This window comes from Haliotis rubra, unplaced genomic scaffold, assembly GCF_003918875.1.
Source record: "Haliotis rubra isolate DU_JTF1 unplaced genomic scaffold, ASM391887v1 Scf73, whole genome shotgun sequence".
In the NCBI taxonomy this organism is placed as follows: domain Eukaryota; kingdom Metazoa; phylum Mollusca; class Gastropoda; order Lepetellida; family Haliotidae; genus Haliotis; species Haliotis rubra.
In genome coordinates this window covers 2,024,863-2,039,209 of record NW_025767446.1, presented here as the reverse complement: position 1 = coordinate 2,039,209, position 14,347 = coordinate 2,024,863, and the positions used below count along the sequence as shown (strand labels likewise).

Genomic DNA, 14,347 nt, shown 5'->3' with positions numbered 1-14,347 from the left:
TTCTGAAATTTGACTCGAAAGTGATCGGTGGTTATAAATGCTCTTTCAGTATCTTTGTTTTCCAGAAAAGTTTACGTTCTTTGGATAACGAGTCTTATGTGCCGCTATCATTGTTTAGTTCGAGGACGCTTTTTTCCCCTGACGGGCGGTGGGGTAGCCTAATGGTTAAAGCGTTGGCTCGTCACGCCGAAGACCCGGGTTCGAATCCCCACAGTATGTTGCTGGAATATTGCTAAAAGCGGCGTAAAACCAAACTCTGTCAGTCAGTCAGTCTTCCCCTGACATAACAACAATTGTGCTTATCACGAGGACCCACACTTGTGTGTTCGTGATTGATCTGTAAGATAACGTAGTTATGCATTTCTTTGGTCAACTGTATTGATGTCGTTTCGAGGCTTAATACATGCTGGGAGCTAAATGCTGAGTGTATAATGTATATCCTAGACGTGCACTTCGGTAAAAGCAACGAGCACAGGTATTACACCAACATACCTCCTATTCAGAGTATTAACAACGAGTTCAATATGTCAATATGTTAGTTTGACGCCTCAGTCAATTGTCAATATGACATCGAGTACAAGTTACGCCTATATGTCTGTTCACAAGCTGTTTCGGACACACGTTCATTTAATATGGACCTGGTATCCTGGCTATTCATTTCATAACAGACAATGCAGACAGACATGGATACGGCAACAACTGGTGTATACCATTACCAATATAATTGACAGTACCTGCCATGCTACTGACAAAATCTGTGGCAATATATATCTGTTCTGGTGACATGGCAAAGTCGTCTCAGTTCGCTGTACGGAGTTGCATCCCTTTGTGACCTTCTGTAACTTTTTGTTATATAGAATGTATACAACTGGTCAATTACTGCAAATAGTCGACATAAAAGTATGAAATGTTATTTTTTATTTGAAATTATTTCTTCTGCGTCTTTTTGACTACCATTTATAACAGGAACCTCGTCTTTTAGAGTTGGTTTTTCAATGAACACTGTTTGCTCCACATCTTTGGGTTGTGCCCACGGCTGAAGCTCACCTGATCCAAACGGAATGTATATGACTGTCGCCAGCGAAGCGATCCCAGCAGTTACATAGAAGACCAGTTGCCACTCGGAGCGGGTGCCCTGAAAACACATGTTCTAAATCTACAAGTAAGTCTGAATTTATTCAGTACAGTATAACTGCTTACTTGGAGACACGGTCCCCGGCGTACGTTACATAACATGGTGAAGACACAAAGTTTTAAGTTAAGCAGGCAAAGTAAATCATCTGGACTTATTTATGAAAATGCCCGAGTCGAAAATATCCTATTTGTATATTACGGAAGCGAAGTAGGGCCACGATGAAACTTTTTGTATGTGTCACTATCTCCTACGTAGAATATACTATCAAATTATCTCCTACGTAGGACGTACTATCTCCTACGTAGTACTTAACATCTCCTACGTAGTACTTAATATCTCCTGTAGGAGATGATCGATATACGTTTATATACATTAATCTCCTATGTAGGAGTCCTAAAGTCCTACGTAGGAGATATTAAGTCCAACGTAGGAGATGCTAAGTCCTATGTAGGAGTCCTAAAGTCCTACGTAGGAGATATACTAAGTCCTACGTAGGAGATACTAAGTCCTACGTAGGAGATAGTAAGTACTACGTAGGAGATAGTAAGGCCACAAAAAAAATTCACCGTGGCCCTACTACGCTTCCGTAGTATATTGTCATATACATGAAAGTTCTGAGGAATCTCCAGTATTGAACAATCCAAAGTTCTATTAAGTCCCCATATACATAGACTCCATGTTTTCCAACTGATTCATTTTAATGGTATAGTTAATTGATGTAGTATGAAAATAGCACCGGACTAAATACACATCCATAAATTATATTAACAATAATTTATTACACTCTGTAAAGCATCATATGTTAGAATACGCCGAATTAGAAGTATGCCATATGGAAGTACGTATGTTGCGCTATACAAATGTATAAACATACCTTTCCGCTCTGTGGCAAATGTTATAAAATTTTGTGATTTGCCATTTTCACAAACATAATAGGTAGTATAGATTTACAATGCCAATTCGCTTAACTAAAAGTTAATAAGCATGTCTATATGATAATGTAAATCGTCGGCTCGATAAACTATGTCACGGGTATGAACAATGCTGTACTGAACATGCTGGTTACATTATTCAAATAAAATCTAATGATTAAGTGAACATTACAAGTTAATATAAGCACAATTGATGCCGTAATACTATATACAAGCCCCATTGCTGAGGAAATTGAGTCCCAAGTTGGATTCATTGGTTGTTGTTGACGTAATTCAGGAATGTTTAAAGGTACTATACAGACACTTTTTCACTACAGATAATGATCAGATACATCGTGGGGGACGGTTGGCTAGCCAAGTGGTTAAAGCGTTCGTTCGTCATGCCGAAGACCCGGTTCGATTCCCCACATGGGTAGAATGTGTAAAGCCCATTTCTAGTGTCCCCCGCCGTGACATTGCTCGAATATTGCTAAAGTAGGTTTAAAACTAAACTCACTCACTTACTACAGCTTACTGAGATGTACTTACACATGTGTCTGTATCAGAAACATAGCACGATACTGTTGAGGGTGTCGTGTTACTTTGCAAGCGGCAACAGCTTCATGAAGTTAAGCCATGCACCCGTCTTTCCATTTAATACTATATATGTATGGAGGTGTCCATTTGAGAAGTAGTACTCACATTAGGCGTTAGCCTTGACACGACGTATGGAGCCAACACCCCTGGTAGAGAGCCGATGGCGTTTCCTATACCAGACAGGATACCGGCGAACTGGCCAGCGATGTCCACATAGTTTGTGCTGAATCCACACATCCCGAAGCCAACAAACCCCACAGCAAGACACAGCATCGAGACAGCGAACAGATGCTGGCCATGTTCCGCCTGCGCCAGGATGACCATGCAGATACCAGGAAGCAATGTACCTGAAAGGTGTGACATGAAATTATTATTGAAAATATTCAATTTGAAATATGACGCTAACCTGTGTGTATGCGGTAACACCAGGATGTTACTTTGTCATCTTTGTACATTAACACCCCTGACCCTCCCCATCTTGGCTTTATCATTATATTGTTATCTTTGTACATTCTCCCACCTTGCATTGAGTGAACATTTCTCACCCCCCTCCCTCTGTCTGTCTGTCTGTCTCTCTCTCTAGATGTATATTAACACACACACACACACACACACACACACACACACTCGCTCCTTCTCCTCCCACCCCACACCCTAACCCCCACCCTACACCCTAACCCCCACCCCCCTACATGTTTTAACTCTTTGCACTGACTCAGTGTTAACCTCATTATTAAGGAGCAAGAATTAGCTTGATAAAGAATAAAAATAAGTTGTTTTCAATTCGAGTCAATCGTGTCAGGTATTCATTAGGGTGCCAGGACCAGTAACTATCTAGATTAACTAACGTAATATCACTTTATAGATTTGCGATTTCAAGTTGTGAAAATCATTATGTTTCTGGCTGCTTCTATATACAGCACCAAGGCTGTTGCGGTTCACTACAACTCGCCCTCCATTTGCATTCTGTGCATACCGAGGGTAATGGTGATCTTCCGTGTAACCCCGACGGAACACAGTTTCCTAGATATGAGCAGATCCGCCAGGAAGCCGCACACAAACGTGGCTATACCCATGCAAACAACAGGCACCATGGAGTAGGCGCCATTCTGCGGACATGGAAACGCAACTAAAGATAAACAAACAAGCTAAAGCACAGTTTAATAGGAATCATGCTGTAAAGTTGACACAAGGTAATTCCAAGAGGGACAACAGGCTCGATGTCAAGCCAGCTTCTCTACCATAGACCTGGCTCTCGATCCACAAAGCATTCGTATCGCTTGATATGCATATGGATATGGATCGGGACCCAGCTCTTTCGAACTCTTCCATGTTAGAAAACTGTGATAGCTAAAGTTTAGGAAGCTGTTTGACTTGCTTGCTTCTTAACGCGGCACTCAGCAATATTCCAGCTGTATGGCGGTAACCGGGACTGCACCAGACAATCCACTGATCAACAGCATGGGTATCTATCTACGCAATGGGGTTACAATGACATATGTCAACCAAGTCAACGAATCTGACCACCCGCTCCCGTTAGACGCATCTTACGACAAGCATGCATTTCTGAAAAAAACATTCTAACCTTGATGTTCACAAGTGTTTAGATTAAATGAACGAGAAAAATACAATAACCGGTTTGAACACAGTCACAAACGGAAACATGTTAGGAACGTAAGCACATCGTGGTTAAGACCCACTATCTTCATTCTGAGATTACTGTGCAACTCCTAATAATGACTACATACAGTATGCATGTATATTAATGGTAGATATACCGATAACATGAGGCTTAGAGAGTCAAGCAAGTCAACCGATCGGTTAATGGTAGATAAACCGATAACATGAGGCTTAGAGAGTCAAGCAAGTTGTTTCATCACACAGTCAGCTATATTACGGCTATGGCAAGTCAGTCTGAATTACCAAACTCGTCACACAAAATGCAAAGGTGAAATGACACACCAATACCATCCCGGTGTGTCAAGTCTTAACAACAGCATGCTTGGGCCTGTGCCGGCAACAACATTATCGACATCGTTGTGCATCCTCTCCGATTGAAGCAGGTTCGGTTAAGCTATACAATAACTAAGACAGCAAGTACAATTGACAGAATTTTACCGAGCTGAAGTCGAGTCTATGGACATCGTTGAAGTACGTGGGCATCTGTGTGAGCAGCATATACAGACCGTAGTTGGTGAGGAAGTTGTCGGCCATGAGTGCATAAACGGGACGGGACGTGAACATACTTCGCCACGGGATACGACGTACCTGAAGGAATGCATAATATCTTGTTAGGCCTGATGAGCATGTCAATATAGCACAAACACCGTTGTGTCGGGGTTGAGGGACCCAAAGAATTTGTAGGGAATACTTCGAGCTATCCGACGTTCGACACAACAGCAAAAGGATGACTAAATAAGCACTACCAATGCTTTTACTTCGGGACAAACGTAAGTTCGACTCATAAAAGTTCTCCACAACGGTGTCTGCCTTTTTTGCTAGGAATGTTTTCGTTATTTTGGGGCAATTTATACTACACGTCTGTATCTGTAAGATACTAAATATATGCTCTCTGTGAACATATGTTTGTCGAGGGCGTGAGAAAATGAGATTCTTGACACCATGAACGATGCTCCAGCCAAAGACGGCATAATATATACTTAACATGTTTCACTTCTCTGGAGATTCGAACCCGGATCTTTTATCTGAGAAGCCTCCGCCCTAACTATGTTTTTGCATTGCCCGTTTATAGGTAATCAAAACGTAGTAGGTAGTGCACACATGTATATTTACAAATACATGTCAGCTTCGAATTACATGTAGCAAGATTAGGGTTTGCTAACTTTCGTGACCCACTCTGCTCATCTGCACCCTGTGGCGAAGGCTGGCTTCGATATAAGATTTCTCTTCTGTAGATATAGATGGCACTTGTGAAGGCTGATTGCGGGCAAGCAGAATCCACAACAGTGTCCATAGAGCCGCAATACCACCTAAGAAATACAGAGAGTATATCCTTGACTGCATTGTCTATTAAGGCACAACGTAGCATGTACGCCCGTCAAGCGTCCCGAATAGTAATTCAAGAAACAAGAACAGTCCAGGGGCTCCTTTCACGAAGCAACGTTTACTAAGGATAACTTTAACTCCCATTCTTTAACATTGCACTAAGGTTACCTTAGTGACTTAGGGTCGCCTTAGTGCTTTGTGAAAGGAGGCCTCGGTGTTTTTGCGTGTGATATGAGATATGATAATTATTATGATATCTCGGTTTGATAGCACTGTAAACCGACAGACGTCCAGACTGGAACTCACTCTCTTTTTCTCGCACACACATGTACACAAACAGAGAGAGAGAGAGAGAGGGGGAGAGAGAGAAGAGAGAGAAAGAGAGAGCACGCCACGCCACGCCACGCCACCACAACTCATCTTACCCTTCCATGTTTTTAGCTGCCACTTGCTAACATCGCTTTAAGGAAGGGCATCCATATGAATGCTAAAGCCAACTCACCATCGCACACTGTGTGGGCGTAACAAACGCGTCTACTAATTGTCATCTCATTAATCATTTCAAACACAATAATCACAATACAATTTTTGTACCATAAATACATTTAAAATGTCGTCAATTTCACACAATGTCAAAGGACGACATCACACTGACGAATATAAGCGGCACTACTAATGCAAGTATGTGATGAGCTAAAAACTAAAAAAATAACAATAATAAATATATCCAAGCGTTTCACCTGTTGTGTAAAAAATGAACGGCCAACCGAGACTGAAGTCATCTCCGCACAGAACTCCACCAATGGGGTAAACAACAGCATTGCCAATGGTGCTCCCTGTAACACGGGGATCAAAACGTGTAAGATATACAACCTACATCTGATATGTCCACAGTCCCGTTAGTTCTTGAGAGTGAGTGAGTGATTACAAATGGGAATATGGGTGGAGCTTTGTCAATAGGTCGATTTTTTCCGAGTTTTAAAATTTAATAATTTGACATTTTCATTTATGGGATTTCTGGTGATTTGATCGGTGTATTTGCTAATGACATCTCATTCACGTTGTGAACAAACTTAAAAGGTGACGTTTACAAAGTATGCACTTTACCTGTTGACGTTCTGACCTGAACTACTTTATATGGGAAATTCTCGAATGAAACAATTCTCTAGTGTCTCCCCTGCTAAGACTGACTGAGTTTGGTTTTACGCCGTTTTTAGCAATATCACAGCAATATCACGGCGGGGGACACCAGAAATGGGCTTCACACATTGTACCTATGTGGTGAATCGAACCCGGGTCTTCGGCGTGAAGAGCGAACGCTTTAACCATTAGGCTAACCCCCCCACCTTCCGCCCCTTCCCCCCTGCTAAGAACGATCGTACGGACTGGAAATGTCGTTAATAGCTTAACGTTTCATTTTCATACAAAGATTCATTAATGCCTGTAATCACATCACATGAAATAGACACACTGAAAAATGCATGACTATTAAACCATCAGCTTATAAGGGTGTGTCGTCTGTTGAAACTGTCGAGTTTGAATACTCGGCCAAACTTGCCCAGTTCACGTCAAACATTGCAGGCCTAACAATTGGCATGATGTCACGAGGCATTTTCAGCTCCCTGTGATTTCACGTGCATTGTGAAAAATCCAAGAGTAATTTATTCATTCAACTGGCATGTGCTTGGTGACAAACAGTCACAGTTTCCATTTTGTATTATTGTTCACGCATTAATCATGCGCAAAGTTTCTTATTGAGTATTTAATGCTGGTAAATCACACAGTACTTAAACAAGAATGTTGACTTAGAGTGAGTGAGTTTAGTTTTACGCCGCACTCAGCAAATTTCCAGCTATATGGCGGCGGTCTGTAAATAATCGAGTCTGGACTAGACAATCCACTGATCAACAGCTTGAGCATCGATCAACGCAAATGGGATACGATATGTGTCATGAGGATGACGTGTCAACCAAGTCCGTGAGCCTGACCACCCGATTCTGTTAGTCGCCTCTTTCGACAAGCATGGGATACTGAAGATCAATTCTAACCCGGATCTTCATGGGTATGCTGACTTTGAGTCATGTATGATGTTATATTGATATCATGACTCTCCTTAATTCTTAGTAGATAATGAGTTGGGTATATAGTTATTGAACTAGATCAACTATGTTACGTAATGTGGAAGAATATACCCGCTACTGGGTCACTCCATTGCAGTGTAACGGTAACAAAATTGTCTAAACTGTGCGCGAGTCAAATTAACATCCCTAAACTTCAAAATACGAATTTATACAAACATGAATCGAACTTACGAAGTTCATAGCATTAATACTCCAGGAAACCACTAAACCGTGAGATTAATAATCATAAGACATGCTCTGCTTAATTTAAGTGCATCGCGTCACTGAGCTAATTTCACCTAACATATATATGTTATTTTGGGGATTACACTTTCTTAGTAAAGTGCAGATTCTAGTACATCTGTTAGGTGGTTGAGCGGGTTAGGCGTCTGAGCGGGTTAGGTGTCGGACTCTGAGGGTGTGGGTTCGAATCCCGGGTGGGACTACACCCAACAAAAGTACTAGAATCTGTACTTTGCTAAGAAAGTGTAATCCCAAATATAACATATGTTACATTTGACAACTTTCTAAATGGACATTGTGTATTCATAATTTCACCTCTCTTATATAAATCGTTTAATCATTACAATGCCATACGTGGACATGTATATGCAGGTTCTACCACCCCTATCAGCGTCAACAGTCCATGTTCATCCCTGACGTATCATAACGTAAATATACTGAGGGAAACAAATAAGGGAAGACCACTTCATGGCGGTGTTCCTTTATTTATTCTAAGATTTTCTTCCACTGCTGGTGATGAAAACTGGAAAATATTAAATGAGCCTGTGTTCCTTTATCTATTTCTCTCAGTATTCTTTTGGATGTTATGGGTAGTTCTATGATCACCTGATATGCAGACTGAGACAATACTACTGTATTCATTTGGCGGTGCCCACTTTGACCAGAAAGTTGCCATGCTTGGATAAATCACTGCCTGAAAATAAACTCGAAACATGAGCTTCCTCCATAATGAAACGCAGAAAAATAAGAATTATCATTAAAATGTGAATCTGTAATGATCAAATCACGCCTAGTTAATAAGAGCCCAGTCTTCCACGAATGAAAAACAACACAGAAATTGAAACATGGAACGATTGTCAGCACACTTTACAGTTCATTTAGACTTTGAAATATTCCCCGGTCTTGCTTTTTGTGTCACATAACTTCATTTGTTATTTATGCAAATACACTGGATTGATTTAACTCTATAGAAAACCAACTGCCATTCATGCCGGGTACACTGACTGTAACAGAAATGAACTAAACGCTCGGTGCATTCACCACAGTGGCTACAGTGTACAATGCGTAAGCATGAGTGAGTGAGTGAGATTCTACGCCGCTTTAAGCAATATTTCAGCAATAACTAGAAATGGGCTTCACACATTATGCCCATGTGGATAATCGAACCTGGGCTTTTGGCGCGGCGAGCGAACACTTTAATCACTGGGCTACCCCACCGACCCACAATGCGTAAGAAGCACCTCGTGATGGAACACCTGTCTTGACAGTTACTCACCAGACTTATACCAAACAGAAGCCTCGTAGACAGGAATAGGTAGGGGTTTATCCTAGCAGCCATCGGGCTGAGGAGTGTGAGGAGAGCAGAGGCGCCTACACCGAGCCCAATCACCATCCGGGCCCCGAACCTCTGGCTCAACCAGCCAGCGAACAGCTGACCTATCGTATAGCCCCAGAACATAGCTCCGAGAAGAAGACCTTGGACTTGTTTGGACCACGTGAACTCACCTCTCTGGGGAAGATATCCAAAACGTTAGTTCACCAAGTTCATGAATTTACCAAACCGAAGAATATAACAGTCCGTTAATTCACCCAACTGAGGGAGATGAAATTTAATTGACTGGACACAGTGTGTAAGAAAGCAAAATGAAGTAACTCACCAAACAGGTGCACATTCCATTAACATACTCACTCATTTTGTCTGACCAAGCTTATAATCGAGGAAAGCTTAAGGTTTACACGAGAGAGGATAGTTTGTTTTTTTCAGAAACGCATGGTAGATTACTTTCAAAATGAATAACTAGTGCGTGTTAAACATTTTATCAAACTCCTGGTCCAACAACGAGCACTAAATGACCCTACTGCTATAATAATGTATATATTATACGCACACTTAATCATTTGTATGTATAGGTTCAGCTCACGTTCAGCTCACGTGATATGCATTCTCTTACAATGCACTCGATGATTCTAAATATCAAATTTTCAGCGTTGCAAACATTTTCGTGAGACATCATGGTTGCAAGCAAATAATGTGTCACACAATCCGCCCTGTTCAGTATATGAATCCGTCTTACATTACACAGAGAGAGAGAGAGAGAGAGAGAGAGAGAGAGAGAGAGAGTAGAAAACGGATGTCTTAGCTTCTTTGTAAATTACGCCTTTATACACAGCCCTGCGATCTAAACAAGCATTCCTTCATGCGTAACTTGGTAAAGAGAGCGTGAAAGAAAAACATATGTTTGTGTATAACTTAGTATACAGGTAGGTAAGCAGTCAGGCAAGCAGGTAGACAGGTGCGTATGTAACCTCACCTGTCCGCACTCTCTCGAGGTAGTTGTGTTGTGTTCACCGCTGCATTCGTGTGGCATGGTGAAACTTATGTTGATTTCGGAACTCACATTGGCGTCATTAGTTCCAGCAGGACCAGATATGTATTGGTGATCAACCATGCACACTATGGATATACTCAGGTTGTACATCAGCAGACCCTGGACAGCGAACCCCATACTGTACAGGAGAGCCAGCTGGTAGCGCTTCGTGTACCATACTGGAACTAACAAAACATGAGTGTCCAATGCTTGCGCCAGGCGTTGACATTCACAAATATGTGCTTCAAAAATATGTGTATAACTTCTAAATGCCGTTCAAAGACAGATACAAAATACATAATTTCATTTGTATATTTTGGCTTGCTGATGTAGCAGTATATTGTATGACTAGAGCAATTGACCCGTGAAGATCCGGGGTAGAATAGGTCTTCAGCAACCCATGCTTGCCACAAAAGGCGACTATGCTTGTCGTAAGAGGCGATTAATGGGATCGAGTGGTCAGGCTCGCTGACTTGGTTGACACATGTCATCGGTTCCAAATTGCGCAGATCGATGCTCATGCTGTTGATCACTGGATTCTCTGGTCCAGACTCGATTATTTACAGACCGCCGGCGCCGCCATATAGCTTGAATATTGCTGAGTGCGGCGTCAAACTAAACTCACTCACTCACTGGAGCATTTACATTGAAATATGGTACACATAACACCGTGTCTTCCTCGAGTCTTATTGTACCGTTCTTGCGGATAACTCAACACGCCCTAGTACTTGATGTCAGAATCTACATTAGTCTTAACAAACAGAATTGTCGATAAATGACGAATGAAGTAAATAAGTGATTTTATTAATCTCTATTTAGATTTGAATTACAGGTATTGATCTATTAACGTTTTCAACATTTATGTTATTGGGACACCAACACTACCTTGCCATGTGTTCGTGAAGGGTTGCCGTGATATTGAGATGCAATATATATTTTGGACGGAATGGACACTAACCATACATGCATATTACGTACATAAACCAAAAACAACTTGACAATATCATAATTAGAATGCTATGCATGTTTGATGCAATACCAAGAACGTGACTAGAATAATTCCAGATGCCTTCTTGCAGTTACCATAACTCATATTGACGGGCTCAGTTAAACAAGGCCTGGTTCTACTTCTAATTTGAAAATTACTCGATTCTAACTGGTCAGTCAGAGGTTATCAAAGTACAAAACACACACTTTGACTGACACAGCGATTAACAGAACCTAATGCTTAAAAAATACGTGTTAAGTCATTGTCGGGGGCATTTAAATACAATCCATACAATTATAAGTTACAAAATAAAAACAACAATGATTGTTCAATATTCAAAGGATATGTGACAATACATTATTTTACTGCAGACATCACAATAGACAACGTATTTCAAGATATTTAACAAACTTTATGGATAACAACTTGTTTATTTCGTGAGTGCGACGACGTTTCGTTACAGATTCTTGTACCGTTGTCAAGCAGGAATTTCTGCTTGACAACGGTATAAGAATCGTCGCGACCACGAAATAACGAAGTTGTTATCCACAAGGTTTGTTCAATATTGTACGCCAAAACTTCTAAGATGCCACTCAAACAAGTATTTCAAAGTCTTGGCGACAACAGAGGCCTCGAATTGGGCCTTTACTATATCGACTGTGACATCAAAGTGATTCATTTACACCTTCAGTATTACAGAAGGGAAATTACTGTGGTTGGGGGAATGTGATTCAGCCTTACCATTCTTTCTATCTATCCACTTTTCATATATGAGGTTCCATTTCCAGTTTACCTCGGTTTGTACATTTTGTATTAGGTTTCAACTAAGGATAGAAATTATGTTACCACTACTCGTAATATCGCACGTGGTTGCTATGCAACGGAACATGATCCACATCCCTTTCCAGCTTCTGTGGTAATCTATACCATTTGGATGCCATGAAGCTGTTATACGTGATTTCAGGTTATTTTTAACTTTGGTTATGTGAATTAATAACTTTGATTGTTAGCGGCAATACATTTAAAGGGGGTTGAAGTAGCATAAAACGATTGTCCCCCTGGGAGGGTATGTAAATCCCATTTCATTCAAAGTCTTTCCCATCCTCCGTGTTTTAATCGCAGAATATATGTTCTTTTATTGTTTGGCTAACTGGAGTACAATCGCCAACGGCTGAAAGGATGGTGAAAATCAGCCGGGGTCGACGCAGGCTACAAAAGTACTCGAAGTCCCCAAGAATGGTGATCTACCTTTAGTTGTTGGCGATCTATAACCTGTTTTCATATTTTCTTGTTCTCTTTAATAACATCGTTTTATGATAGCATGCTAGTTTTACCTTGATATCTGTTATACTCTACTAGTTTTACTGTTCGACGACTAAATATTGCCGATGCGACGATAAATATGAACTCATACACTCACGCACGGAGTTTTAGGGAAAGGGTCTTTGTGAGAGTTACCAGACATGTAATCTAAATGATATTTTCGTGATGACATACTTTTATTAGACAAATTAACAGCTTTCTTATCAAGCTAAGGAAAAGTATTTCATACCACACAGAACAAAGGGTTATTATAAATAACTGACGTTTGAGTGTCTGGAGAAAGTCTGTGTCATATGTTTTCCTCAAACTGTTCCATTTGTCACCATGGAAATGAATGATTGAATTGAATTAATGATACCGGGTCACAATGACCCCAGGTTTCCATCTAGGCAACGTAGTCATCCCAAATATCGTGCCGCCATTTGTATCTAATACAAAGTTCTTTTTGAACTATATGGTATAGATCGTTTACAAAGATGCATCTGACACAGTGCAACAAAGGAAACTGCAGAACCTTCACAGAGCATACGACAAAGATACTCATTATTGACTACATGCTATGGCGAGAATCCGCTCGCGACACTGGGGTTAGAAAATGAAGTGCGGCATCGCACTTCGCCCAATCGATTCGGAAAAAGTGTGTGTTCTCCTAAGATAGACGCTATAGTGATGTGGAGGATGAGAGGCCAACCTTTCGACTCGACACAGAACGATGCTACAGTACTCACTATTTGGTTTTCGTAATACTTCTTCATGATGCATCTCAGTCCTCTGTGTCGCTTTCATCTGTTTCGTTAGGTGCGCCAGCCTGGCTGATCTCCAACGCCGTTGTGACGGAGCTGAACATCGATCCAGCTCGCATCAGTTAGGCGGATAAATAGTCGGAACACGAATCAGCGTGGAAGCCCGTTGGCGATGAACGCTCCTGCATTTCACAGTGACAGTCTGGTTGCTGTGCCGTAACGGGGGGTCATTGTGACCTGGTGTTGTGCCAGAATGTGGAATAGGTGAACATTGATTCGGACTTGGTGCTCATTCAGTGTTATCTAAAATCTTATTCCGGTATAATAACACAACTAATGTATGCACTCCAACGGTATAGTAACGAACAGTGATAGACAAATCACACTTACAGGATAGCATCTAATCAAATAAATATTTTAGTTCGACAATAGACATGTATGGACCTATATCGTGACAATAACACGGGAACCGGTAGGAAAGGTTTTTGGCAATAATTCTTGCCTGAGGCTAAAGTGATCTGGTAGTCAGGTTAGCTGATGGTGTCACAACTACCTCTCGACGACCATGGTATCAGTCACTAGATTGCCTAGTACAGACAATAATACTCATGGCTTGCCGTGACAAATTGGAATGCTCAGGACAGCGTTAAAGTACAAAGAGAATTGAGGTTGATCGCTGTGTTCAAGATGGAAGCACTTAATCACAGGGTTGTATGCACAGGTGTCAGTGTGCGCGCGCGCGTGTCTATCTCTCTCTATGTTAGTCTCACAGTCCCTGAATCACATTATTTTCAGATCTCCCCAGCTCTTACTGCAAAGCGAAAGCCCTAGATAAAGCAAGTCTAGATTTCTTCAATTTCTTAATTTCCCATCTCACTATGGCTCCTTATTTATTTAAAACGTATTGTTTGT

General features: G+C 41.1%; 1 protein-coding gene across 4 annotated transcripts; it reads right to left on the bottom strand.

The window, feature by feature from the left end:
- Positions 1 to 903: 903 nt before the first annotated feature.
- On the bottom strand, positions 904 to 13,695 carry LOC124259602 (uncharacterized transporter slc-17.2-like). 4 transcript variants are annotated; one of them, XM_046693761.1, is made up of 10 exons: positions 13,421 to 13,695; positions 10,325 to 10,566; positions 9,289 to 9,522; positions 8,619 to 8,706; positions 6,390 to 6,485; positions 5,500 to 5,633; positions 4,762 to 4,911; positions 3,620 to 3,752; positions 2,749 to 2,990; positions 904 to 1,135 (listed from the first exon to the last, which is right to left on the bottom strand). In XM_046693761.1, the coding sequence occupies exons 1-10, from the start codon at positions 13,476 to 13,478 to the stop codon at positions 911 to 913; spliced, it is 1,602 nt and encodes a 533-aa protein (XP_046549717.1). In that variant the 5' UTR covers positions 13,479 to 13,695; the 3' UTR covers positions 904 to 910. The 4 variants fall into 4 exon arrangements, with proteins under 4 accessions (XP_046549717.1, XP_046549720.1, XP_046549718.1 ...); XM_046693764.1 differs by lacking the exon at positions 13,421 to 13,695 and adding an exon at positions 9,902 to 9,980 and having other exon boundaries at positions 10,325 to 10,414; XM_046693762.1 differs by lacking the exon at positions 9,289 to 9,522.
- Positions 13,696 to 14,347: the final 652 nt, after the last annotated feature.